Source organism: Oryx dammah, unplaced genomic scaffold (genome assembly GCF_014754425.2).
Source record: "Oryx dammah isolate SB20612 unplaced genomic scaffold, SCBI_Odam_1.1 HiC_scaffold_1, whole genome shotgun sequence".
Taxonomy (NCBI): domain Eukaryota; kingdom Metazoa; phylum Chordata; class Mammalia; order Artiodactyla; family Bovidae; genus Oryx; species Oryx dammah.
The window spans coordinates 101616207-101642335 of NW_024070185.1; the positions used below are offsets into that span (position 1 = coordinate 101616207).

Consider the following 26129-nt stretch of genomic DNA (forward strand, 5'->3'; position numbering starts at 1 on the left):
AATCCCCACGGACTGTAGCCCTCCAGGCTCCTCTATCCATGGAATTCTCCAGGCGAGAACACTGGAGTGGGTTGCCATCTCCTCCTCCAGGGGATCTTCCCCACCCAGGGATCGAACCCAAGCATCTTCTATCTCCCACACCGGCTGGTGGATTCTTTCCCAACTGCACCACCGCCCATTTTGCAGATGAATAAGCTGAGACTTAGGGGGACAGTAACCCATAGCTAGGAAGAACAAGGGCTTCCTTGGGGTCCTCCAGGCTAGAAGTTGCCCTGGCCCCCACTCCCTCCAAGATGAGCCCCTTCACCTGTCTCTGCTTGACTTCCAGGGACAGGAGGGTGTACAAGGCCTCCGTGGAAATCCAGGCCAGCAGGGCCAGCCCGTGAGTGGTGCTTCCTGTCCCATCCCCCTCCTGCCCTGAGACAGGGGCTGGTGGAGGAACAGTGGGGGAATTAAAGATCTGGTCTCTTTAAAGCTTAAAGAGACCCGCCCTGCGGGAGGGCCTGGGACAGCCCATTCTGGTTTCTCCTGCCCTGACCCTGGGGGCACCCCCAGAGCCTGCACCCCCAAACCCCTCCCCACCCCTCCCCCTCCAGGCGGAGACTGGCCACCCTCCCCGGGAGAGAATCCTGGGGCTGCCTTGCGTCATCTCACCTTGGTTTGCAGGGGCATCCGGGACCCCGGGGACGGCCGGGCCCCAAAGGATCGAAAGGGGAAGAGGTAAGAGGCCCGGATGCTCACGGGGAAGGTAGACCCTGGGAAGGGAAAGACCGGCCTAAGCACATAGCACATGGGAGGCAGCACTGGGGTACGATGAGAAGGAGAGGGGACCACGGGGCACTGCAGGGTGCCGTCCGGCCAGGATTCCGTCAGCGGGCCTGAGGGACAGGAGATGACCAGTCCCAATCATAGCGCCTCTGGGAGGGGGACCACCTGTTCAGTCAGCCAGCAGGATTTGAACCCCGGGCAGTCAGGATCCAAAGCCGGCCTCCCTTTCCACCAGAATGCACTGCAGAAAGGAAACTGGGAGAAGTGAAGTGAGAGCGTGTGGAGGAAGACAGGGCGTGACACTCACGGAGGAATTCGGAGGCAGTGGAGAGGCAATTTTCTGCCTTCACCAAGGCCTCCTGGATCGGCCTCCACTGAGGCTGGGCCAGGGCTGTCTCAATGCCCTCAACTTCCTCCCAGGGGTGCACACACACACTCCTTCCTTCTGCTCGCACACACACTCCTCACCCTTCCGGGATACCCACACTGGCCTGAGGATCACACGGACCTGCCAGCCATGGGGCTCAGCTCCCACCAGGGTGTTGCCAATGCCTGGAGCCTCTGCCACAGGGTTCCCGATGAGGGGCCAGGGCCCAGAGCAGGGTCAGGGACCATACCTGGCAGGTCCCAAGGCTGGCCTTGACCCTGGGCTTCCGGGTGAGGGTGCCGGGGCCCATTGGCAGATGCAGATGCCAAGGTAGAGGGGCAGGGCCGAGCCACAGGGGGATCTCCCTTCCGGAGCCCCTCGGGTTCTGCGCCTCCTCCTCTGGAAGCGTCCATCTTGTGCCCCTTGATTTTTCAGGGACCAAAGGGAAAGCAGGGCAAGGCTGGGGCGCCAGGACGGAGGGGGATCCAGGTGAGTGCCTCGCAGCTTTTCGCTCACCCACCCTACCGCCTGCCCTCCCCAAGGCCCTCACAGGCTTCTTGTTTACTCCCAGGGCCTGCAGGGGCTCCCAGGGCCTCGGGGCGTGGTGGGGAGACAGGGCCCCGAGGGTGTTGCTGGACCAGATGGGTTTCCTGGCCGCGATGGTCAAGCAGGACAGCAGGTAAGCTGGACTGGGAGTTAACAGAGGGTGTCTCCATTCGAGATGAGGTGTGCATGTGGTGGGATGTGGGGTGCCACAGGCCATGGGCCAGGAGGAGCAGGTTTGGGAACTTGGATGGGCAGAACCAGCATATCTGGAAGTTTCCTGCATGGCCAGTGGCTTCATTCTGTGGAACCTGGATGATGGCCTGTCTCACTGTCTCTCCTCCATGCCAGCACCCAAAGGGACAACCCCTGTCCAGGGCAGAGAGCTTCTGGTTTTTAAGATCCTTCATCTTCCCACCCACGAATCCTCAAGTCCTCTTGTCCCACTGGTCCAGCCATTCTCACACACGGCCTCCATCCCCGAGTCTGCCCTCCACCCCCACCAGGCTTCTCCCATGCTGGTAGATTTTGAAGTCACCCTGCCTCCTTGGCTGCCTATTTCCTGAAACATGAAAAGTCCTCCTTTGCCCTCTTTCTTCACAGGGGGAGCAAGGAGATGACGGGGACCCTGGGCCCATGGGCCCTGCTGGAAAGAGAGGAGATCCAGGTGTGGCTGGCTTGCCTGGAGCACAGGGGCCCCCAGGATTCAAGGTCAGACACTTGGTTAATACTCTTATCCGCCCTCCACCCTTTCTGCCTTGGTACTGACCACAGTGACCCTGACTGCGGTGCTGACATGGGCACCCTTGTCCCAGGGACCGTGTGAAAAAGGGAGTCTACTTCCTCAGGGGTCCCTCCCCAAGCTTGAACCTGGCTTGCTGCTGCTGCTGCTGCTAAGTCGCTTCAGTCGTGTCCGACTCTGTGCGACCCCATAGATGGCAGCCCACCAGGCTCCACTGTCCCTGGGATTCTCCAGGCAAGAACACTGGAGTGGGTTGCCATTTCCTTCTCCAGTGCATGAAAGTGAAAAGTGAAAGTGAAGTCGCTCAGTCGTGCCTGACTCTTAGCAACCCCATGGACTGCAGCCCACCAGGCTCCTCCGTCCATGGGATTTTCCAGGCAAGAGTACTGGAGTGGGGTGCCATTTCCTTCTCCGGGCTTAAAGGATAGTTAATCCCGGGAGCTATAATACTGCCCCCTACCAGGCCTTTGAGGGTGTCAACTGTTTGTTGAGTTGTCCGTGGGCGCCCTCTTGTGGGCCTTTGCGGAGCAATGACTGTTGCTAACTGCTGGGACCCTCCAAGGCATCTTTTTAGCGAGTTTCCTGGATTGGTGGGGAGGCAGTCATGAAGCTGTCTTAGCCTAGGGTTAGACACTGAAGGGAAGATAGAGATGAACGAATGAGGAAGGGCTCTCACGCTCTCTGAGCACAAAGTTTAGCTGGAGAAAGGTTGGAACCCTCTTTAAAGAGGGCAGAGGGGAGAGGTGGCCTTGGCCTGTGGAAGATTTAAATGAGGCAAGAAGGGGAGGTGACTAGGCAGGCGTGAGTGGAGGTAGGGACTGTCTGGCCTGTTGGGAAGAAACAATGAAGAGAGGTGTGTGAGAGAGTTGTCAGGAAGCGGGCTCTTGAATGCCAGAACAAGAAAAGACTTTCATCTTAAGGAGGCTGAAGTTTGAGCAGCCTCCCCCATCCCCAGGCCTACACCTGTTGCCGCAGCAACCAGAGATGTTAACTGACCCGGTGGAATCGCTGTTCTGCTTCTCCAGTTGCCCTCCCCATCTCCTAGAGCCGTTTTCTCCCTTTGACTGGTCATCTTGGTATGTTTCTTTAAGGGTGAAAGTGGGTTACCTGGGCAGATGGGACCCCCTGGCAAGCGAGGGACAGAAGGCGGCATGGGGCTTCCTGGGAACCAGGGGGAGCCTGGATCCAAAGGCCAGCCGGTGAGTGAGCCCCAGGGAACACACATGTGCACACACAGGCACACACACGCACACAGACCCACCAGCCACCTTCCTGCACTGCAAAAAGCACAGAGCAACACTCTCCATGGGCATGAGATACCACTCTGCCTCCCCTGAGTCAGGGATGAGGGGATGGAAAAAAGCTGAGAAATGAGATATGAGTGGTCCCTTAAGAATGAGGAGAGGCCATCCCAACCAGAACCTTAAGTAGCCTGAAGTAACCTTGAATCTGGATTTCCCAGGTGGCGCTAGTGGTAAAGAACCCACCTGCCCGTGCAAAGAGACTGTAAGAAACATGGGTTTAACCCCTGGGTCGGGAAGATCCCCTGGAGGAGGGCATGACAACCCACTCAAGTATTGTTGCCTAGAGAATCCTGTGGACAGAGGATCCTGGAGGGCTTCAGTCCATAGGGTCACAAAGAGTCAGACACGACTGAAGCGACTTAGCACACACACAGCCTTGTATCTATTTGAGAAATTACATCTACAGTTCGAAAACTTCCCACAAAAGTTCAGATGACTTCACTGGTAAATTGTAGTCTTTGTGTATGGAAGAAAAATACCAATTCTGCATACACTCTTCCATAAAATTGAAGGGGAGGGATACTTCCAAACACATGCCATGAGGTCAGCATTACCCTGATGTCTATGCTAGACAAAGATTACAAGAAAAGAAAACTACAGACCAATATACCTCAGAAGTATAGATACAAAAGTTCTCAATACTGTGTTAGAAAAATCAGTCAAAGAATACATTACAAGAATAGTATGTCAAGATCAAGTGAGATTTGAAACTTCCCTGGTAGTCCAGTGGCTAAGACACCATGCTCCCAATGCAGGGGGCCAGGGTTCGATCCCTGGTCAGAGAACTAGATTCCATATGCACCACCGAGAGTTCACATGCCACAGCTACAGATCCTACATGCTGCAACTAAAAATAAAATGAAACCCCACATGCTGCAGGTAAGAACCAACACAGTCAAATAGAGAAATGTATTTTTTTTAAAAAGAAGATCAAGTGAATCAGGAAAGAACGATCAGGAATGCAAGGATAGTATAACATTTGAAAATAAATCAATATAATTCACCATATTAACAAGCTAAAATTTGTTGTTCAGTCACTCAGTCCTGTCTAACTCTTTGCGACCCCATGGACTGCAGCACACCAGGCTTCCCTGTCCATCACCATCTCTCAGAGTTTGCTCAAACTCATGTCCATTGAGTCGGTGATGCTATCCAACCATCTCATCCTCTCTTGTCCCCTTCTCCTCCTGCCCACAATCTTCCCCAGACTAAAAGAGAAGATCCAATTAATCATTTCAGTAGATGCAAGAAAAGCAACTGATAGAATCCAACACCATTTCTGATAAAAATTCTCAACAAACATGGTATAGAAAAAAACTTCCTCAACTTGATAAAGGACAGTCATGAAAAATCTATAGTTAATATTCTAGTTCCTAGTGAATGATTAAATTATTTCTCCCAAAGAGCAGAAATAAGTCAGATACCTGTTCACACCACTTCTGTTCAACACTGTATTGCCATTTCTCGCCACTGCTGTCGGGCGTCATGTTTGTGAGCCATTCACACTTGTTTGATCGCCTCTAGGTGGGGTGGCTGATATCCCTTCAAGGAGGCAGGCCTGGGGGTCCTGCCAGACTGGCCAGGCACCTTGTCTTGGCCTCACTTGCCCTGTCTCATCCTGTTCTCCCCATAGGGTGATTCTGGCGAGATGGGATTCCCAGGAGCGGCTGGCCTCTTCGGACCCAAGGTACCGTTCTCTATTCCTCTTGGGGTCCTGTCCATCCACCTGCTTGTTCACTTATTCATTCAACAAATATTTCTTGGGCATTTGCAGTGGGGGCAGGAACACGGCCAGAATCTAGCATGAACACCCTTGTCTCCCAGCCTCATGTTCCAGCAGACCTTGGTTCTAAGCCCAGCTCCGCAGTTTATCTGCTCTATGCCTGAGCAAGTTACTTGGTCTCTCCAGGCCTCAGTTTTCTTATCTATGAAATGGGCACAGTAGCAGCAAAGAGTTGTTACAATGAAGATTAGACCTACACCATTTAGCGCCGAGCCAGCACGCTGCCTGCTGCTTGCTAGTTGTGGACATTTGTTCCTCTTTCTGGAGCCTCTCAGGGAAGGCATCTCTTGACTGGGAGGGCATCTCTTGACTGGGAGGGCAAAGGTTGGGCAGACCCCAGGGGTGGTGGAGCTGCTGGAGCCCTCATCCAGTGGCCGCCCAGGCACAGCAGCCCTTCTCTGCCTCCCGCAGGGCCCCCCAGGAGACATCGGTTTCAAAGGCATCCAGGGCCCTCGGGGGCCTCCTGGCTCGGTGGTGAGTCCTCCCCGGTCTGTCCCAGCACGGTCAGTCACCCGGGGCCAGCCAGCCATCAGCTGGGTGACGTCATCCTTCATGTTCCTTCAGTCTTGAGCCTTCTCTGCCCACTGTCTCCCCACCTGTTTCTACACCTTTTCTTAACATTTATTTTTTAATTGGAGGATAATTGCTTTACAATGTTGTGTTCATTTCTGCGTACGACGTGAATCGGCCATAAGCATACATACGTCCCCGCCCTCTCGAACCTCCCTCCCACCCCCTACCCTGCTTCCACACTTTTGCTTATGATGTTCCTGCCAGTTGGGAACCGTCTTTCCCGCTTTCATCTGCTCCTGTCCCCCACCAATGGCCAACCACTATGCACATCGCTTGGACTCAGCAGACGCGCAGCCTGGCCCCACCTGGGGAGGTCTCCCTTCCATCTCCTGGGGGCCTTCAGGCTGCCCCCTACCCTCCTGTCCCAGTGACTCTGTTCCCCAGGCACTGGGACAAGGACACACAAGCCTTTCTCTCCCCTTTAGGGAAAGGAAGGTATCATCGGGCCCCTAGGAATCCTGGGACCTTTGGGACGCCAGGTATGTGCAGGAGGCTAGCCAGAAAGACTGCTGGGGCAAGACTGTCTGTGTGACCTAGAGCCAGTCTGAGCCTCAGTTTCCCCATCTGGGCGATGGGGCTCCTCCCCTGAGCCCCCTCTCACTGGGCCATGTTTTCTTGCAGGGTCCAAAGGGCGACAAAGGCAGCCGCGGGGACTTGGTGAGTAGACGGGCTGGTGCGCAGTGTGGTGGGCGGGGGGCAGGGGTGGCGGCGCAGCTCAGCCTGCTCCTCTAACTCTGTCTCCCCACTTCTGTCCCCCTCCAGGGATTGCAAGGTCCGAGGGTGAGTGGGCTGGGGTGTGGGGGCTGGGGGGATGGTGGAGTCAGGGGGGCGGGCACTCTGGGCTTTCCTGCCCGTGACCAGTCATGTCCTGGGACCTCGGTCTTTACGCAGGTGGCCACAGCACCTGAGTCTCAGGAGGAGGCCTGGGCTGGGTTGGGGGATGAGAGGACTTTGAGTGGGGCCTCACTGTTCTCCTCTTCCTCCAGGGTCCTCCCGGTCCCAGAGGGCAGCCCGGCCCACCGGTAGGTAGTATGTGCTCCCCTTGAACTGTAGGGCAGCTGGTGGGACCCCAGGCTGTGTTGGCGGCTTTCATAGGACTGGCCCTGACTTCACAGGCCAGGCCTCCGGGATAGTACAGCTCAGCCCGGGTGGTGCTAGGCAGAGACCAGGGTGGTGGGTTCTCGCGTACCCTGAGACCCCCTCCCAGCTCCCGACAGCCCCCGAGACTGCAGCACGCAGTCCCCATCAGACACAGACCCAGCCTCTTCTTTTGCAGGGTCCTCCAGGGAGCCCTATCCACTTTGTAAGTTGGAGAACTTTCTCTTTGGTTTACTTGGAGTAAGGCCTGGGGTGTGGTGGGGGAGGGATGACAACAGATCCCCTCCCTGGCCCAGGGCTGCCCACGCCCCATCCTTCATCACTCCATACTGAACCCTGAACCCTGCACCTAGGGGCAGGAAAACCAGGTATTAGCCAGAATGTACCCCGGACAGTGGATCCAGGAAGACCTCCCTCCGCTGGTCCTGGAGTCCTGTTGGTCCACTCTGTGCCATTCCACTGACAGATCTTTAAGCTTCTGGTACTGATTCCAACCCCTGAGTTTTGGAAAGGGAGCTGTCCCACACCAGTGAGCAATTTGGGTGACACCAGCTAGGTGTCCTAGAATTTAATTCAGTCCTGACACTACTTGGAGCAGCATCAGATTCCACGGGTTGACAGCTCAGTCCTACAAGATTGCTGCTGGCTCCCCACCCAGGATCCCACACCTCCATCCCTCACCCCCCTTCCCTGCCTCTCTTCTGATGCCACTGGCAAATCCAGGTGTCATTTGTGCTTCTGACCAACTAGCTATACACCAAAAGCTCCCACCAGGCCCTCCTTGGCATCTGCTAATTTGCTAGGGCAGCTCACAGAACTCAGAGACACATTCTATGTACCAGATTAGTGGCTTATTATAAAAGGCTGTAACTCACACGTGTCATTTTGGACTTCCCTGGTGGCTCAGCGGTTAAAGAATCCACCTGCAGTGCAGGAGACACAAGAGATGTGGGTTTGTTCCCTGGGTTTGGAAAATGCCCTGGAGGAGGAAATGGCAGCCCACCCCAGTGTTCTGCCTGGAGAATCCCATGGACAGAGGAGCCTGGTGGGCTGCCTTCCATAGACCAGAGTCGGATGCGGCTGAGCGCACGCACAGAGGGGCAGCCAGATGGCGGCTGTGCATCATCAAGCAAGGCGTGGGGACGGGCCGTGAGCTTCCATGTCCTCTCCGCATCTCCCCCTGTTCACCAGCCGGGGAGCCCTCCGAACCCAGTCCTTTTAGGATTTTAGGGGGGCTTCGTTACACAGACACGATTAAGTCATCGGCGATGGCAATTGACTCAACCTCCAGCCCCTCTCCTCTCCTTGGAGGCTGTGGGACTGGAAACTGAAAGTTGCAACCCTCTGATCACATGGTTGGTTCCAGAGACCACCAGCCCCCTCCCTTGGGTTACTTAGGAGCTTTCCGAAAGTCATCTCATGAACACAGCAAAAGATACTGTATGTCAGAAAATTCCAAGGGTTTTCGGAGCTCTATGCCAGGAACTGGGTTGAAGACCCAAGTATAGATTTCTTACTATGCATCAGCACATGACAGAGTCCGTCCAGGTCAGATTCTGAGTCCAAACAGGGTCAGGCAAGGTTGCAGGTTGGGCCCCGGTGTTCCTCCCTGGCTTGAATGAAAACCCATCCCCCGCTCACAAGCCCTCTGGCAGTCTGTCCACGTTTGACCATGGTCCCAGTTGACTGTTAGAAGCAGGCCCCAACCACGTCTCAGGGAATGGCCAAGGGGAAGGACTGCACAGAGAAGGAGCCCCTGGCCACGAGCAGCTTGAATCCCTGCTCTCTGTCCTCGCCGTCCATCCCTCTGTCTCATCCATGAAACTAGAATGACAGCCCTGGCCTCTTCCTCTACATCCTTCTTCAGGAAGAAGGCAAGCTAGGAGGAAATTAAGAGATCTAGGAAAAGACTTTTCCTTCTTAAAAAAAAAAAAAAGGAAAACGAGAGGATTTTTATTTTTTGAATAACAACTAATAGATTCAGTGCTTGTTATATGCCATATAGCATTCGTAGCACTTTTCTGGAATTCCCTGTGGTCTGGTGGTTAGGACCCGAGGCTTTCACTGTTGAGGGCTCGGGCTCAGTCCCTGAGCCCTAATCAGGGAATTAGGATCCCTCAGGCTGTGTGGGGAGGCCAAAAAAAAAAGAAAGTGCTTTTCATGTATTTTGCTGTTTAGTACTAAGTCTTATGACTCTTTGCAACCCCATGGACTGTAGCTTGCCAGCCTTCTCTGTCCATGGGATTCTCCAGGTGAGAATACTGGAGTGGGTCACCATTTCCTTCTCCAGGGGATCTTCCCGATCCAGGGATCAAACCCAAGTCTCCTGTGTCTTCCTGCATTGTAGGCGGATTCTTTACCTTGAAATCATTTATTCCTCTCAACAGTTCTGAGTTTTATTATCAGGATGAGAGAACCGAGTTTAAGCAACTTGCCCAGATTGTACAGTTAGTGAGTTGCAAGGCTTGGGATCTGAACTTGAGAAGGACTGCCAGAGTCCCAGCTCCAGACCCCAACCCCTGGGGCTTTACTCACTGTCAGATCCTCCCCCCTCTATATTCATGCAGCTATGCTTTTGGGAAGCCCAGTGCCAGGATTGGAGGTGCAAGTGGAAGTGAGACACAGTGCAAACCAAAGGGGAGACCCCGGGGCTGTGGGAATGTAGAAAGTGGGGTCCACACCCAGCCTGGGGGCATCAGGAGAGTCCATTGTAGGGTGGTATCTGTAGGATACGTGCAGGGCAGGGTTTCTCACCCACAGAGCTGTGGACATTTGGAACCAGACGATTCTTTGCTGTGAGTGATTGTCCTGTGCATCAGAGGATGTTTAGCCACAGCCTGGCTTCCACCCACTGCATCCCGGTAGCGCTGCCTGCTCCAGTTGGATAGCCCCTGAAGTCTCGCGATATTGCCAGATGCCCTGTAGGGGGCAGCATCACTCCTGGCTGAGAACCACTGGAATAGTAGATGGAATGATGGAGGAAGGGAACAGGCAAATGGGAGCAGCGCGAGCAAAGGCGCGGTGGCTAAACAGAGCATGGCACTTAGGAACTGAGAAATGCAATAGTATGTCTGGTGCACGGAGCACCCGTGGGGGACACAGGAGAGGCAGGGCTGGAGAACACAGCACGCAGGCCACTTCCAGGAGTTTGGACTCAATCTTGGGGGCGACCGAGCGCTATGGAAGTGCCTGGAGGAAATCAGTGGAAGCATCTGTTTGCAAGGGGAGGAAGAACAGAGTTCCCCAGAAGACATGCAATTGACCTGGATCCCATTGGGGAAGGTGGGGTGGGAGGGCCCTTGCTCAGACCCTGGGGCTCCTGCTCGGTGGGCGCCAGGAGGCACACCCTGTCTTCTCTCTGCACAGCAACAAGATGACCTTGGGGCAGCTTTCCAGACGTGGATGGACACAAGTGGGGCACTGAGAGCAGAGGTACCACCCAGGGCCCTCTCCACGTGGGGTCCCTTCCATCGAGGGGTGCAGAAATGATGACCCACATGTGGTCAGTGGCCTCCACGTGACCCACACTGGGCAATTCACAGCCAGCAAGTGACCCAGAGCAGGGCCGAGCCCTTTTGCTCTCCTCCTGAGTCAGGTAGAGATGTCAGAAGCAGCTTCTTGATTCAGTCCCAGAATCCACCAGAGGCAGGAAACTTGTCCACGGGCAAAACTTGTCCACGGGCTCTGCTAAGACCCTGGCCAGTGGTCACCTCAGCAACAGGATACCAGGCTGAACAGGGCTCTGGGTGTCCTCTGGTTAAGCCCTGTCAAGAGTGTCCTTTGCTGAGTTGCTTTCCCCCCACAATGGGGAACTCACTACCTCCCAGCTCAGATCATCAGACTTTTCCATTTGTGCCCTGAGCGCTCTCTCCAAGCTCACAAGCCAGGGGAAGGGCAGGTGGAAAAGCTTGTTATTTTCCTTCCATTCTGGGGAGTGGGGGACGGGGTAGTCAGTGGAAAGTAAGTCCTTCACCAACTCCTTCCTGAGGGATTTGGGACCCCTTCCTTGACTCCTTGCTCACAGGACCCTCCTGTTCTGCAGCAGAAGCCAGGCTGACTGTCCACATCTCTCAAGCCCCCAGGCCCTCTGGGTAGATCTGCCACTGGCCACTGCTGGCCCCCAGTTTCTTTATTTGTTAAGTGGAGGGAGACCCAAGCATAGCCCCTGCAGGGAGCTCAGATGTCTCCTCAGTGGCAAGAACCTGGGGCACTGGAGGCTCAGAGCTCCAGCCGGACAAGGACCTCAAGGGCCTGACGGGCACCCTCTTTTCTCACAACAGGGTTACAGCCATCCGGACCGGCTGGTGCTGGACCAGGGAGGGGAGATCTTTAAAACCTTACACTACCTCAGCAACCTCATCCAGAGCATTAAGACGCCCCTGGGTACCAAAGAGAACCCCGCCCGGGTCTGCCGGGACCTCATGGACTGTGAGCAGAAGATGGTGGATGGTATGAGGGCCAGTGGGGTCTGTCTCAAGAGAGGGCTTCCCGGCCCCAGGTGTGGGACAGGGCGGGGCAGGGATGAGCTGAAAGAGATGGTTAATTCCAGGAGGAGCTGAAAGAGATGGTTAATAGCTCTGTTGCTGCTGCTGCTAAGTCGCTTCAGTCGTGTACGACTGTGCGACCCCATAGACGGCAGCCCACCAGGCTCCCCTGTCCCTGGGATTCTCCAGGCAAGAACACTGGAGTGGGTTGCTATTTCCTTCTCCAATGCTGGAAAGTGAAAAGTGAAAGTGAAGTTGCTCAGTCGTGTCCGACTCTTAGCGACTCCATGGACTGCAGCCTAACAGCTCTAAGACAGAGCAATTAGACATTAAGTTCTCCGCTCAACTGGGCCGAATGTCTGTCCTTGGGGAGGCAGTCATTTATTCACTCAGCAGTCACAGAGCCCCACAGTGTGCCAGGCATTGAGCCTCCTGGGGCATGGGGATATGGTGGGAAACACAGAGGACGAGTCCCACCCTTCCAGAGTTGAACCCACAAGCCAGATCCACAAGCTGGGAATGACCATTTCACTGCATGGGCCAAGAGCTTTGGCAGAAAAAGGCCCCAGGGCCAGGAGGGCCCCCATCATAGCTCCCCTGGAGAGCCAGGATTCCCAGTTTCTGTCCTCCGCACCTCATCCAACTCTCCTCTCTCTCTGTGAGCTGTGTGGTGCCTGGGAGGACCACAGTTTTAGAGGCAGACAGACATGAGTTCGAATGTTCGTCTTGCCCCTGACCTGCTCTGTGAGCTGGGTGAGCCACCCTTCTCTCTGCTGCATGAGAAGGCTGTCCTCCTCTCTCAGCTCTGGGGCCTTTGGCTCCTTGGAAACCCAAAAGGAGAAGCCAGGTGCCAGCAGAGCTGCCTGGTTGATGGGATAGGAGCCGTGACTCCCACCAAGTTCTGGGAGGATCAGAGCCTTGGCAGCAAAACCTTTCAATTAAACAATCCCTAAATCCCTCGGGCAAGTGGCTCAGCCTCTCTCAACCTGTCGTCCTTTCTGGAAGATGATACTTATCAGTGGCAGCAGGGGGTTACTTCCCATGTGGCCCTTCTGGAGACTCTGCCAGCTCTGAGCTCTGGCCAGAGAGTTTCCTTTCATCACTACGGCTCACAGAATCCCTTTTCTGCTCCACCTCCTTGACTTCATGTCCAGCTGGGACTCAGTGGGTGACCAGGTGTCAGATTCACCTATAGAACCAAGCCTGGGGTTCCTCCCCACATACATACACTGCCCCCCTGCCATGTTGCCTGCAGGTACCTACTGGGTGGACCCGAACCTTGGCTGCTCGTCTGACACCATCGAAGTCTCCTGCAACTTCACACGTGGTGGACAGACGTGTGTCAAGCCCATCACGGCCTCCAAGGTACCCATCTGCTCCCCAGCGCTCACTGGCTTGCCCTCTCTACACGCCTTGCCCCCTGCCCTGGAGCACAGTCCATCCAGGCTTGTGACTGAGCCTTAACTATCTTGCTACATGACCTCAGGAAAGTTATCTCCTCTTTCTGAACCCCAGTTCCTCATCCTGCCTTTGGTTTCCAAATCCTTTTGTGTTGGGTGATGCTGATGGTTCAGATAGAACTTTCTGCTTAACGTCTAAGACGCAGCAGTTAGCCAAGCTGGCTTGGCTTGGACAACTATGACCATAAGCACAAAACAAGTCAGTGAGATGGTCCCCTGGCGCACGTGTTCCCAGGGTTGTATATGCAAATATGTAGCTCATGTTTGGTGCCCACGTACCTGCGATGGTCTCTGGGCTGAGAATTTTAGGTGGCCCAGGGCAACTCCAACAAACCACAGTGTGCAGCAGCGGGTGGGACAGAACCACGCCCCTGGCTAGGGAGCCCCTCGCTAGACGGTGGGTGTGTAGTTGCAGCAAGTCCTCCATATGACAGTGGAGGACCTCCAAAACAATTCATGCTGCAGAGAAAAGGGCTTCTCTGGCTGCAGGAAAGGTGGGACTCCGGAGCTTCCCCTGGGGGGCTCTGGAAAGTACCTTGTCCTGACCATGGCAGACCCAGAGTCTGAACATCCGTAACCCAGCCAGCTGGGTAACTAAGTCTTGGCTGGGTCCCCACCATGGGCCAGGCACTGAGCCAGGTGCTGGGTTTAACAGGAAATGTGGCAGCCTCCACAAGCAGAGCTCACAGTCCAACAGGCCCTTTCCCCTCTGACACGGAGGGTCAGCGGCTTTGTGGCAAACCCACCTAGCAGATGGGTGAGGCTGGCACTGGGTTGGCAATGCAAGTGCCCATCTGAGTCGCTATCCCCATCAGGAACAATGAACCACTGTCCTAGGCTGGTCTCAGCCTAATGATAACCAGTGCTGTGGCTGGACCAGCCTCTCTGATTTTTATTAAGGTCGCCAAATGCCCTCCAGCAATAACCACCTGGAAACAGGAAAAAAAAATGTAGAAAGGTTATTACTTACAGGACCTGGAAATTACAGCATACCTGGGGCCACACAGTGAGGTCTCTGGTAGAGAGAGAAAGGGACAGTGCATCTCCTTGTATTGGAGGAGGAGGCGGCTAGGATGTCACAGGCTCACTCTGTGCTGGTGAATTTAAAACCTAAGGGTGGGAATTTAAAGCAGGAGAAGAGAAAAACTAAGTGGTCCAAATAGTTGTTGAAATCAACCAGAGCTCTAACGCAAAGGAGCTGCAATGTTGGGAGGTGGCCCAGCCCTTCCAGGGTTAGTCTGTGGGGCTGGCAATGTGTTTATTGGAGATAACCTTTGAAGTGTATGCCTCAGCGATCAGAGCTTAACTCAGGCACTTGCATCACCCAAAAAAGGAGACAACACAACTGTCAGGGCTTATACTACCATCTGCCCTGTGATGCTCTGTGACGTGAGGCATCAGAGTCAATGGTGAGGACATTAGCCTCCTGGGTAGCTCATATGTTAAAAGTCAGGGGTAAGGCACTTGAAACCCAGAAAATACACATCTGAACAGGATCACAGTAGAAAATCCTGTAATTATTATAGAGGCAATAGTCTGAAATTCAGTCGGGAGCCATTGTCCCAAACTTGAAGGATCCCATAATGAAATTAAGTCAGTGATCTGAGGGGCCCCAGAATCTGTTCCAAGATTTGTGTAATATTGTGAACCATTTATACATCTTGGGCATCGTGTGTAAGTAGGTCAGTCTGAATCCGTCCTGAGTAGGGAGATTGTTTCATATCTCATCTAACCAGTCTCTTGGTCCTGAGAATAGGTCAGTTCAGTAAAAGAGTAGTATTTCATTTCAGGAGGTAGTGATACCCAAACAAGGTACAGTATAGGTAATCGGGTATTTAATAAGAGTTATCTGTATGGAAACAAAAAAAAGTCAAGAACTCCCTGGCAGTCCAGTGGTTAGGACCTGGCGTTTTCAATGCCATGATCCTGGGTTCAATCCCTGGTTGAGACACTAAGATCCCACAAGAGGCATGATGTGGCCAAAACAAAAAAAAAGAAAAGTCAATGATTGGAGAAGATTATAATCCCAGTTTTTGAGTTCTAAAGGTGCTAGTCAAGAAGATTTCTAGATGTTGGGTTCCAAACATCTTCAGATGGAGTGAGGGCAGACAGAGGCAGTCTGATAGGTTTCCTTGGGTTGCAGTTTGAATGTGCCTGGTGATCTTTCTGAGTGGCCCACATGGCAACGGGCATGAAGATTGTCCATACAAGAACAGTTGTGATGAGCTCTCTGCAGGTTATATCGTGTTAGCCCAGTGTAGCTTGCATGGCTTTGGGAAGAGTGCAATCTTCATTTTCAATAGAAAATCAAATCAGAAGGGTGGGAGAAAAACTGGAAACATTAGTTTGGAGAGTTGTAGCTAGATATTGGAGGAGCCAAGAAGAATTCAGTATCCTGTTCAATTTACAGGTAGAAAACAAGGTCTCAGAGGATTAACAGAAGTAGAATCCAATGTCCACAACCGTGTGTCATAGTTTCTATTGAAAGAATTTTTCTCTGTACAGTCATCCCCATTTCTATTCAAGAGAGCCATAGAAAGACTAATTTGTTTGCAAATTAAGTCTAGTTTCAACAAATGTGGTTATTTACACAAGTGCAGCTAGAAAAGTGATTGAAAACATGAGCTCTCTGCTGCTCATACGGTGTCTCAGATTGAATTTTAGAAGCTTCTTCAGGGCAAGAAACCAAGATCTAACCATCAGACTTTGCCTAGAACACCTGTAAATTTGGGTAAATTTCTCTCTTCTCAAAAAGTGCCCAAAATATCTTCTGATTCCTGTACCTGCCAGGAAGTAGCCTTCTTTGCTGCTGCTGCTGCTGCTAAGTCACTTCAGTCGTGTCCGACTCTGTGCGACCCCATAGATGGCAGCCTACCAGGCTCCCCGTCCCTGGGATTCTCCAGGCAAGAACACTGGAGTGGGTTGCCATTTCCTTCTCCAATGCATGAAAGTGAAAAGTGAAAGTGAAGTCACTCAGTCGTGTCTGACTCTTCACGACCCCATGGACTGCAGCCTACCAGGCTCCTCTGCCCATGGGATTTTCCAGGCAAGAGTACTGGAGTGGGGTGCCATTGCCTTCTCCGAGCCTTCCTTACTCACCTGATAAGACTGCTGGGAACCCTGTAGTCAAGGTAACAGACCAATTTTTCCAAGGGTCTTTATTGGCTCCATGAAGTCAGCCTTAGTTCCTTAAGCGATCTGGTCATATCAGAGTCTATCTATCTATCTATCTATATATATCTCAAATGTGACAATCCAGTCAAAGCCTCATTGATAACCAGTATTTCCAATCATGTTCTGTTACAAGAACAGAGTCTTACTGAGCTTATGCCAGTAACTATACTGCCATGAGAATAAGAATACTCATAAAGCGAATTCTAGAAAGATCAGGTAGGGAGAAACAGCAATTATTTCATCTTTGTTCACAAAGGTGTACTTCCTCAAATTGCTGTAAGTCACTGTTAGCTCTAGAGAACAATTTTCCTTAAACGTGGAAACAAAGATTAATAACTGCCAAACAAAAGTCATAAAAAATTATAATCACCCTCATCAGTTCCTTCAGTCCTATGCAGTTGATCACTGATCTTGATCTTTTGTTAGCAATTTCATAAACCCAGTTTTTCCTTAGAGTTCTGTAAATCCTTGCCCATTTCAGTGGTATGATTGAAAAGTTATCACAAATCTGTACTTATCAGACTCCTGTCCATGCATCTGAAGATGGAGCACTTTCGCAAAGACATCAGAGTAAAGCAATAAGTATAAATAACAAAAGAAATGACATTTTTTATGCCCACGGTTGAAGATCTGATGAGAGTTCACTATGATGAAGTTGACAAGGAAAATTTTGTTATTTCTGTGACACACAACATTTTAAGATAACTGGAGTTATGATGGATAACATTATATATCAGAATCTCAGGAATTTCATATGATTTCTTGAATATTGTATTAACAAAATATATCCATTTGAGGATATCCATAAAGAAGACGTAGCATTATTTCCTACTTGACAATATTTCCCATGTGATTTAACATATCCAATAAGCCTACTTAGTTTAGTGTCTTTCTTTTTATTAGGAAAGAGAAGGATATTTTGAGATGTTCCAAGGATCCTCTGGAAAACCCCAAAGTTACTTCCAGATCAAAAAGACTTCATTTAGAATTTGACTTGGAGAAGTTTGTCAAAAATATCAAAGATTTTCAACACTTGATTATAAAGAACCACAGATCAGTATTTTTAAAAATGCTTAATTATCTACTTAGCTGAAGTGACAAAGGATTTTAAAAGCAAATACAGAAGGTTCCATCAGTTCAGTTCAGTTCAGTTGCTCAGTCGTGTCCGACTCTTTGTGACCCCATGAATCACGGCACGCCAGGCCTCCCTGTCCATCACCAACTCCCGGAGTTCACTCAGACTCACGTCCATCGAGTCAGTGATCCCATCCAGCCATCTCATCCTCTGTCGTCCCCTTCTCCTCCTGCCCCCAATCCCTCCCAGCATCAGAGTCTTTTCCAATGAGTCAACTCTTCACATGAGGTGGCCAAAGTACTGGAGTTTCAGCTTCAGCATCATTCCTTCCAAAGAAATCCCAGGGCTGATCTTCAGAATGGACTGGTTGGATCTCCTTGCAGTCCAAAGGACCCTCAAGAGTCTTCTCCAACACCACAGTTCAAAAGCATCAATTCTTCGGTGCTCAGCCTTCTTCACAGTCCAACTCTCACATCCATACATGACCACAGGAAAAACCATAGCCTTGACTAGATGGACCTTAGTCAGCAAAGTAATGTCTCTGCTTTTGAATATGCTTTTGAATATGCTATCTAACTTTTCTTCCAAGGAGTAAGCATCTTTTAATTTCATGGCTGCAGTCACCATAGTTGTGAGTAAAAGTTAGCTGTTTTGTTATTGAGAAGACTGTTTTCTAGGTAATTAAAGATCCAATTAAGACAACATGAAGCTCAGGAGATTATTCTGATAAAACACAAAATCTTTGCTATCTAACCAGATTACTTAAAAAGTAAAGAATAACTTTTCATACTTTTAACAGGAGCAGATCAATACTCCAAGAAAATGTATCCTTTTAGCAAATGAAAGAAAATTACATAAGAACATTACTGATATTAGTTTATTTTTTTAAAAGCCTCTTATAATAACAATCCAATTTTAGCCAACTTGACCACACAAAAAAATTCTTTTTCTCTCTTCTAACAATATGATTAAACTATCTATAAAATCTTCATTAGACAGTAGACAAAGTCAGCCATCATCCCAAGCTAATTTTTTTTGTAATAAAAATAACATGGATTTATTTGGCTAGTGAACACTGGAAAAGTTGTCTATCTACAGTATATTTAATGCTGTTAACTCTGAAGACATACCTATTTTAATTAAAACAAATTTAGGCTAGCTTTTATTTACCAAAGGTTATCTCAGATCACATGAACTTGAAAAACATTTGGATTAGTTTCTGTATTTCTCAATGTTTGGAGTAACTAATTCATAAGGGCTTATTTTTAAGCCACTTAAACAGAGCTCTTTCACACATTAACTTTGGCTATACCATTCAGAGACAGAAAAAAAATCACATATTCATCCAGAGATTACAAAAACACACAGACCCTGAGACCCTATAGCTTCCTTTCCAAAACTTTAGCCATGAATCGGGTACTATATAAAACTCACTTTTTTATAAATAACATTTAGCTCCAAATTGTGTCTGGCAGACAGAACAAGTTAAAGTTACGTGCTTCAGCACCTAATGCTTTCTACCAATATTTGTGGAGATGACTTAAGATCTGTATTTGTTCCTGACAAGTAATCTTAAGGAGGCTGAGCACTAGATTTTGAGTAAGAGAGCTTTTATAGCAGTTTGTATTTTTAAAGGTCTCTTTCTTTGTTGTTTTTTTTTTTTTTTTCTTCATCCTCAGGCAATTGTAGGCAGAGTTTCAGTTACCTCCTGGGGTGTTTCCATTTCAAAGATTTGATCTTCAAGGGACAGAGAAAGAATGTAAATTTTCTTCTAGGAGTTTTAGTCCCTTTTGTATGGTTTTTGCAGTTCCAGTAAAATGTTGTAGTACTGCCCTGTAATTAGGGTAGTGCTTTATTAAAATAATTCCCTGGGTCAAATGGGGCCTCTTTGGAGTTGAAAATGAAGAGGGGGTCATCTGGATAACCACAGCTGTGGAAATGGTAAACCCACTAGATCAGGCCAATTTTGTGCAGCAGGAGATGGGCCTCATCTTAGTGTTTTACATTCACTGTGAGCCTTAGCAGTGATCACTGTGATGGCAGGATGCAACCATGCCAAGAATAAACATCCAGGAGAGAAGGGGCCCTGGGGGAGTATCTAGGGTCCTTTTGTCTTCCCAGCTCCCTCTTTCTTATCCAAAATGGCTAGATAACCCTTTTCAGCTTTTCCCTTAAGGGATGCATTATAGGATGTGTTTGTTAGTTCTGCCTTGTTCAAGGGAAAGCCCAGGGAGCTGAAAATCTTGGAGGAAATGAGGGTATAGCCCAGATGGATCTTTAAGAAAAAGTATGGATTTTAGGGTCTTTAGAGATATTGGCCAGTTGATACATTTTGGCAGCCTTGAATAACAACAATTGAGGGCCTATAACAAACAAATCAACCTTCTCAAATAGCCAATTAGCTCCTTTCTTTCCTTCCTGCTGCATAAAATATTTAAGAAAAATTTGAATTTCATTTAAGGTATAGTTTTTCATCTCAGTTTCTACTTCTTGATTTTCTCCTATTATCTTAATCCAAAGTGGGTTACAGGAAAAGTTTGGATGGCACCACTGTGAACCGTCTTCACAGCTGGCCACTTTCCTTCCCAGGGTGTTCCAAGAGACCTCTTCGGGATTGAGGTCTGCGTCCACTCACATGATGTGTGCAGGGTCTTTGGGAAAAGCCCTCAGGCCCCTGGAGTGTGATATCAGAGACTTGACATGTTGGTGTGCCCCCCAGGATGTTTCCATGGGGTTTTGCATTTATCAAGAAACCCCCTCAGGGTTCTTAGGAGATGCTGACATCAGATGTTTAGGACATTTATATTTGTCCATTAATTCTTTTAGTAACATCGCACCAGGGATAGGAGCCACAATACCCCATTGGGTCAGGGATGAAGGATGACAGCGATGAGTGAAGCTTGGACCGTGGAGACCGCAGATCTCTGTTGCGTCTTCCGTCTGGTGGTCCACGGGCTTCCAGCTGCAAGGCTGTTTCACTTTTCTGGCACAACCACCAACTCCACGATCGTAGGTGGAGGTCTCCTATCCTTCCCATGTACAGAAATATTTCTCTCATGCCTTTATCCCGGAACCTCTCCTTGGGCAGTGACATAGCCTTGTGATCCAATTCACTGTCCTCAACTCTGCCCTCGAGGCATGGAGGACCTTTTGTTGTTGTTTAGTTGCTAACTTGTGTCCGACTCTTTTTCCACCCCGTGGACTGTAGCCTGCCAGGTTCCTCTGTCCATGGGATTTCCCAGGCAAGAATACAGGGGTGGGTTTCCATTTCCTTCTCCAGGCGATCTTTCTAAGCCAGGGATCTAACCCACCCAGAGGACCTTTATACACATTAATTGTCAATTAAAGCCTTAATGGACCATAAAGAAAGCTGAGTGTTGAAGAATTGATGCTTTTGTCTTGTGGTGCTGGAGAAGACTCTTGAGAGTGCCTTGGACTGCGAGATCAAACCAGTCAGTCCTAAAGGAAATCAACCCTGAATATTTATTGGAAGGACTGATGCTGAAGCTGAAGCTCTAATACTTTGACTATTTGATGCGAAGAGCTGACTCATTAGAAAAGACCCTGATTCTGGAAAAGATTGAAGGCAGGAGTAGAAGGGGATGACAGAGGATGAAATGGTTGGATGGCATCACTGACTCAGTGGACATGTGTTTGAGCAGGCTTCAGGAGATGGTGAAGGACAGGAAAGCCTAGTGTGCTTCAGTCCATGGGGTCGCAAAGAGTCAGACACCACTGAGCAAGTAAACAACAAGGCCTTTATAATCAGTGGTCTCAGTGGCTAGTAAGAGCCTATGGCCTTGATCACACTGCTCTGGGAAGACTGTTGGGTTATCAAGGCAGGCGTGACCTTTGGGGTTGGATCTTCCCCAGTGGCTTGGCAGTAAAGAGTCTGCCTGCAATCGGAAGATGCAGCCGGAGCTGCGGGTTCAAGTCCTGGGTCGGAAAGAGCCACTGAAGAAGGAAATGGCAATCCATTCCAGTATTCTTCCCTGGAAAATCCCATGGCCAGAGGAGCCTGGTGGGCTATATATAGTCCATGGGGTTGCAGAAGAGTCGGACACAGATTGGTGACTAAGCAACAACAATCACAGCAATGTGTGAAAGCACACCGCAGTGAGACAGAGTCCTTTCCCAGATGCTAACACCCAGCTGAATTAGGTGGTTAGTAAGCAAGCTGCAGGTCAAGGGCCTCCTCGCCATGGACAGCAAGGGAGATTGTGCAGTCCTGCCTACTACGCCAATTGTTATGTACCTCTCAGTCTATCAATAACCATGTCATGGTCGGACCAGGCTTCATGGTTCTTATTATGATTTCAAGATGACCTTCAGCAATAACTATCAGGAAACTTTGAAAAAAGTAAAGGTTTATTACTTACAGGACCTGGAATTTACACTGCCTACCTAGAGCCACACACTGGGGTCATGGGTAGAGAGAGAGAGATGGTGCATGGGCCTGGGGTTCTGCTTTTATTGGGGTGGGGTTGCACTAAGGTTTCGTAAGCTCAGTCTTCATTGGTGAATTTAAAATATAAGGGCCAGAATTTAAAGCATGGAGAGAGAAGAAAGAAGTAGCCCAAGTGGTCGGTTATTGAAATCAATCCAGAGCTCAAAAACAAAGGGGCCTCAGTACTGGAGGTGGCCTGGCTCTTTATCTAGTCCTGTGACTGGCAGGGTATTTATAGGAAGTAGTCTGCCTTTGAAGTGGATACCTCTTTGAAGTGGATGTCTTAGCAATCAAAGCTTAAGTCAGACACTCGCATCACAAAAAAAAGAAAACCCAACTGTCAGGACTTACAGTTCATTTAAGCCCCAAATCCTGCCCTTTCGTTTGCTGTCAGGCCTGTCTTTTCCAGCAGCACCCACCCCACCCTACCTGGAGCTTGTGACTTAGAAATGTGGTGAAGCCACTTCTCATTTCCTTTGCCCTCTAAGAGCCTCTCGATCCTGGGCAAGATCCTCTCCCTCTCTGAGCCTCTGTATCCCAGCTCAGCCTCGGAGACAGTACATCAGGACCCTCGCGGCTCTGGCTGGAGTCAGGCAGACCTGGTTCTTTCCCTTCCTTACTCCTTGGCTGTGGGACTAACTCACACCCACCTCAGTATTTCTGTCTTTCGAGTGAGCAACACCTCTGGGACCGTGGCTGGGAATTGCTTCCCAGGAAAGGGCTTGTGCCTGGACCTTCCAGAGGAAAGTGAGGAATTCGGAGAACGGTGGGCAGCCAAGTCCAACCCTGCCTGACCGCTGTGTCTCCTCCACAGGTGGAGTTTGCCATCAGCCGGGTCCAGATGAATTTTCTGCACCTGCTAAGCTCTGAGGTGACACAGCAGATCACCATCCACTGCCTTAACATGACCGTGTGGCAGGAGGGCACCAGGCAGACCCCAGCTAAGCAGGCTGTGCGCTTCCGGGCCTGGAACGGGCAGATCTTTGAGGCCGGGGGTCAGTTCAGTCCAGAAGTGTCCGTGGATGGCTGCAAGGTAACTCTTGGGGCCCTTCATAGGCCCCTCATGCACAGACAAATGTAAAAACATGTTCTTATATATAACAATTTTATACTATACTATATTAGTATAACATATACTACACTATAATTTATACTATACCATAATATATATTAGTATAATTTTATACTATACTATACTATATATATGTGTGCATATATTTTTTATCTTTGTGTAATAATTTTTTATAGCAGTTTTATAAAATTGCTTTCATCCTCTTTCCTCCCTGGGAAACTTTCAAGGGAAGGTCTGGGCTGGTAGATTGGTACTTATTTGCAAGGCTACTTATAGAAGGATATATTTCTACTCTTCTCTCTGCCCCCTGCCCCCCCTCTTAACCTGCTTATTTTCCAAGGCTTAAAACAGGCTGGGTTGTAATTGAAGAGGGAGACAGAAAGTCATCCAAAAAACCAGTCTCACAATATTAAACAAAACCAGTAATGTGCAGTGTTACTGAGGATGCGGGGAAACCCAACACTCTCACACAAAGCTATTTGGAAAAATTAAAAATAAATTGGTAGAGGTTTTCAGGGCAGCAGCTACATATATATCTCCAATATATATCCAGAGCCTGACAAATGTACCTGTGCTTTGATCCAGCAAATCTATTGATACTTCTGGAATTTGTTCTAAGGTCACAATATGCACAAGTTTAGCTACAGTGATATTCATGACAGCTTTATGTATAGGAATCAAAATAGTGGAAGCAATCTAAATGGATACAAACAGGTCATTGTGTCAGTGAAATGCCATGTGGACATTAAAAATTGTGAAGAAAGATGATGAAAGGGAGAACGTTCCTGGTGGTCCAATGGTTAAGAATCCACCTGCCAATGCAGGGGACACAGGTTCGATTCCTGGTCTGGGAAGGTCCCACATGTCTCAGAGCAACTGAGCCCGTGTACCACAAGTACTGAGGCCTGGGCACCCTAGAGCCTATGCTCTGCAACAGGAGAAGCCGTGGCAATGAGAAGCCTGTGCAGTGTAACTAGAGAGGAGCCCCTGCTCATTGCAACTAGAGAAAGCCCTCGCACAGCAAAAAAAAAAAAAAAAAAACCCAGTGCAGCCAAAAAAAATAAATAAATATTTTAAAAAGAAGAAGAAAGATGATGGGGAAAGGCACGTGATACATAATGAGGACCATGGTGGATGTGTGTGTACCCCTTTCCCTCCACCCTCAGATCCAGGATGGCCGCTGGCATCAGACGCTCTTTACCTTCCGGACCCAGGACCCCCAGCAGCTGCCCATTGTCGGCGTGGACAACCTCCCTCCTGCCTCATCAGGGAAGCAGTACCGCCTCGAAGTTGGACCTGCGTGCTTCCTCTGACCTCTGACCTCCTGGCTCCTCTAGGCCTCGAGGAGGAGGGAAGAGGAGAAAGAGGCAAAAGGAGGGTACCTAGGGGTAGGTGGGCCCAGGAAAGGCAGCTCACCTGCCGAAGGATCCTTGAGCAGACCCCAGCTGTTGTCTGCCCAGTGGAAGAGGCTGAAGGGTAGCAGGACACACGAGGTGTCCTTGGGAACAGCTGATCCCCACTCAGCCCCAAGCACCAACCAAAGAGCCGGCCAGAGCAAGCTGGGCCTGCAACCCGCCTGAGCCCCACGGCCTGTCTCCCAGCTCTGCGGCCAACCCCTTCCCTGCCCAGCTTCCTGCCCAAAGAGCCCCACCTTCCAGCCAGCTTGAGAGAAGGGGGCATCTTGTCAGCTGGTCCCTGCCAGGGAGCTTTGATGTGCAATATTAGAGAGGAGACATGAAAAAAGGAGAAAAGGAAAGAAAGAAGTATATATATATTATTTAAACAAACACAAAGAAGGTGCGTTACTTTTTTTTTTTTTTTTTTTCATCTGAGAAAGAGGTGAGAAGGGGAGAGAGCAGCCGGGGGGTGGGAAGCGATGGAGGCAGAGAGGGAGAGGTGAGGTCCTTGGGGCTGGGGGTGTCCACATCTGCTACCTCCCACTGTGAAATCGCTGGTGCTCACAATTGTCTTGAGGTGTATGTGATTTTTTTAAGGAAAAAACAAAACAACTCTATTTAAGATTCTGAAGGTGCTACCATTTTGCCACAGACTTTGAAGAAACATTTAGATGTGGGGTATCATCCACGTTTTTCTCTCTCCTCCAGATGACAAAGTTCGGGGAATTTTTAAAATTTTCCTAGTGTCACCCTTGTGCTCATCAGGTAATCTGTTAAGGAGGTGGGGAAAGAAGGTAAAAGTTTAAAAAAAAAAAAAAAAAAAGCAAAGCAAAAAAAAACAAAAAACAACCAGAAACAGAAGTAGGAAAGATTTACCTTTTAACTTATGGACTTTAAAATGCTTGTCCTCTGAAGGCAGGGGGAGGCCTGAGCATGAAGGATCTTATTTTGGCCTTTCTTGGTCTTGGAGGGAAGTTAGCTTATCTTGGATGGCGTGATCTAGACTTGGGAGTCCTGACCTTGAGTTTTGACCTTGCAGAAACCAGTGAGGAGAATGGCGCCGGGTCAGGACTGGCCTTGGAGGTGGAATGTAAATATGGACCTATCTCATGAAGGCACAGACCATCTCCTAAGGTCTTCCATTCTGAGTTTATCCTTCCAAGATAACAGTCATCACTCTTGCTTTTTCACTGTCATTCAGTTCTGTAGAAACCCAGTGTTGCTAACTCCAAGTGTAAATGTGGGCGCAGGAGAAAGGCTTGTTGTGGGAATCTCAGAGTTCAGCATGGCAGGGCTCACCAGGGTAATCTGAATTGTCCTGTATCAGTGAACCAGTCAGCATCCAGGTTGGATTTTTGAGGTCATTTTAACTATGGAATTATTTTTATAGAAGGGGAAATTTTATGTGAAAGTCTGTTTGTGTGTCTCTCTCTTTTTTTCTTTCTAAAGTTGTGTCTCTTTGGGAATTGGATTTGATTTTCCTTATTTAATACCTCACTCTGGCCCACCCTCCCCTACCCCCACTTCCTGTCTCCCTGCCCCGCCCACCGCCCCCTTGCTCCCGGAAGTGCGTTTTTGTAGCAGCTCGGGCCTCATCTCAGCGCTCGGTTTCCAGGCCGCCAGTCTTCACCTGGGCTCTGTCCCGGCGTCTGTCTTGTCCTTGGGTTTCTCTGCTGTCCTCGTTCACGTCTCTGTCCACATGTCAATGTGTTAAAACCCAAGTGGGTTCTGTTTCTCCCTTCTGGATTTTAAATAAATATTTAAAACTGAGGCAATGGAATGACGCTCCTGTGGCTGTGTGCTTCTTGAAGAGACTGGAGGGAAGTTTCTGGCATGGCTGAG

At 49.7% G+C, this 26129-nt stretch overlaps 1 protein-coding gene across 3 annotated transcripts in view; it reads left to right on the forward strand.

The window, feature by feature from the left end:
* The window catches only part of COL27A1 (collagen type XXVII alpha 1 chain), a 149661-nt gene extending 124572 nt beyond the window's left edge, over positions 1-25089 (forward strand). For 2 of the 3 annotated variants that reach the window (XM_040239871.1, XM_040239881.1), the window contains 18 exons: positions 329-382; positions 667-720; positions 1571-1624; positions 1707-1814; positions 2282-2389; positions 3512-3619; positions 5358-5411; positions 5919-5981; positions 6506-6559; positions 6702-6737; positions 6843-6860; positions 7067-7102; positions 7357-7383; positions 10545-10610; positions 11459-11627; positions 12918-13027; positions 22633-22851; positions 24057-25089. In XM_040239871.1, the coding sequence (XP_040095805.1) occupies positions 329-382; positions 667-720; positions 1571-1624; positions 1707-1814; positions 2282-2389; positions 3512-3619; positions 5358-5411; positions 5919-5981; positions 6506-6559; positions 6702-6737; positions 6843-6860; positions 7067-7102; positions 7357-7383; positions 10545-10610; positions 11459-11627; positions 12918-13027; positions 22633-22851; positions 24057-24203 (1485 nt within the window). In that variant the 3' untranslated portion in view covers positions 24204-25089. The remainder of the gene's footprint in view (positions 1-328; positions 383-666; positions 721-1570; positions 1625-1706; positions 1815-2281; positions 2390-3511; positions 3620-5357; positions 5412-5918; positions 5982-6505; positions 6560-6701; positions 6738-6842; positions 6861-7066; positions 7103-7356; positions 7384-10544; positions 10611-11458; positions 11628-12917; positions 13028-22632; positions 22852-24056) is intronic. The other variant, XR_005721023.1, reaches the window with a different exon arrangement.
* The last annotated feature ends 1040 nt before the right edge of the window (positions 25090-26129 follow it).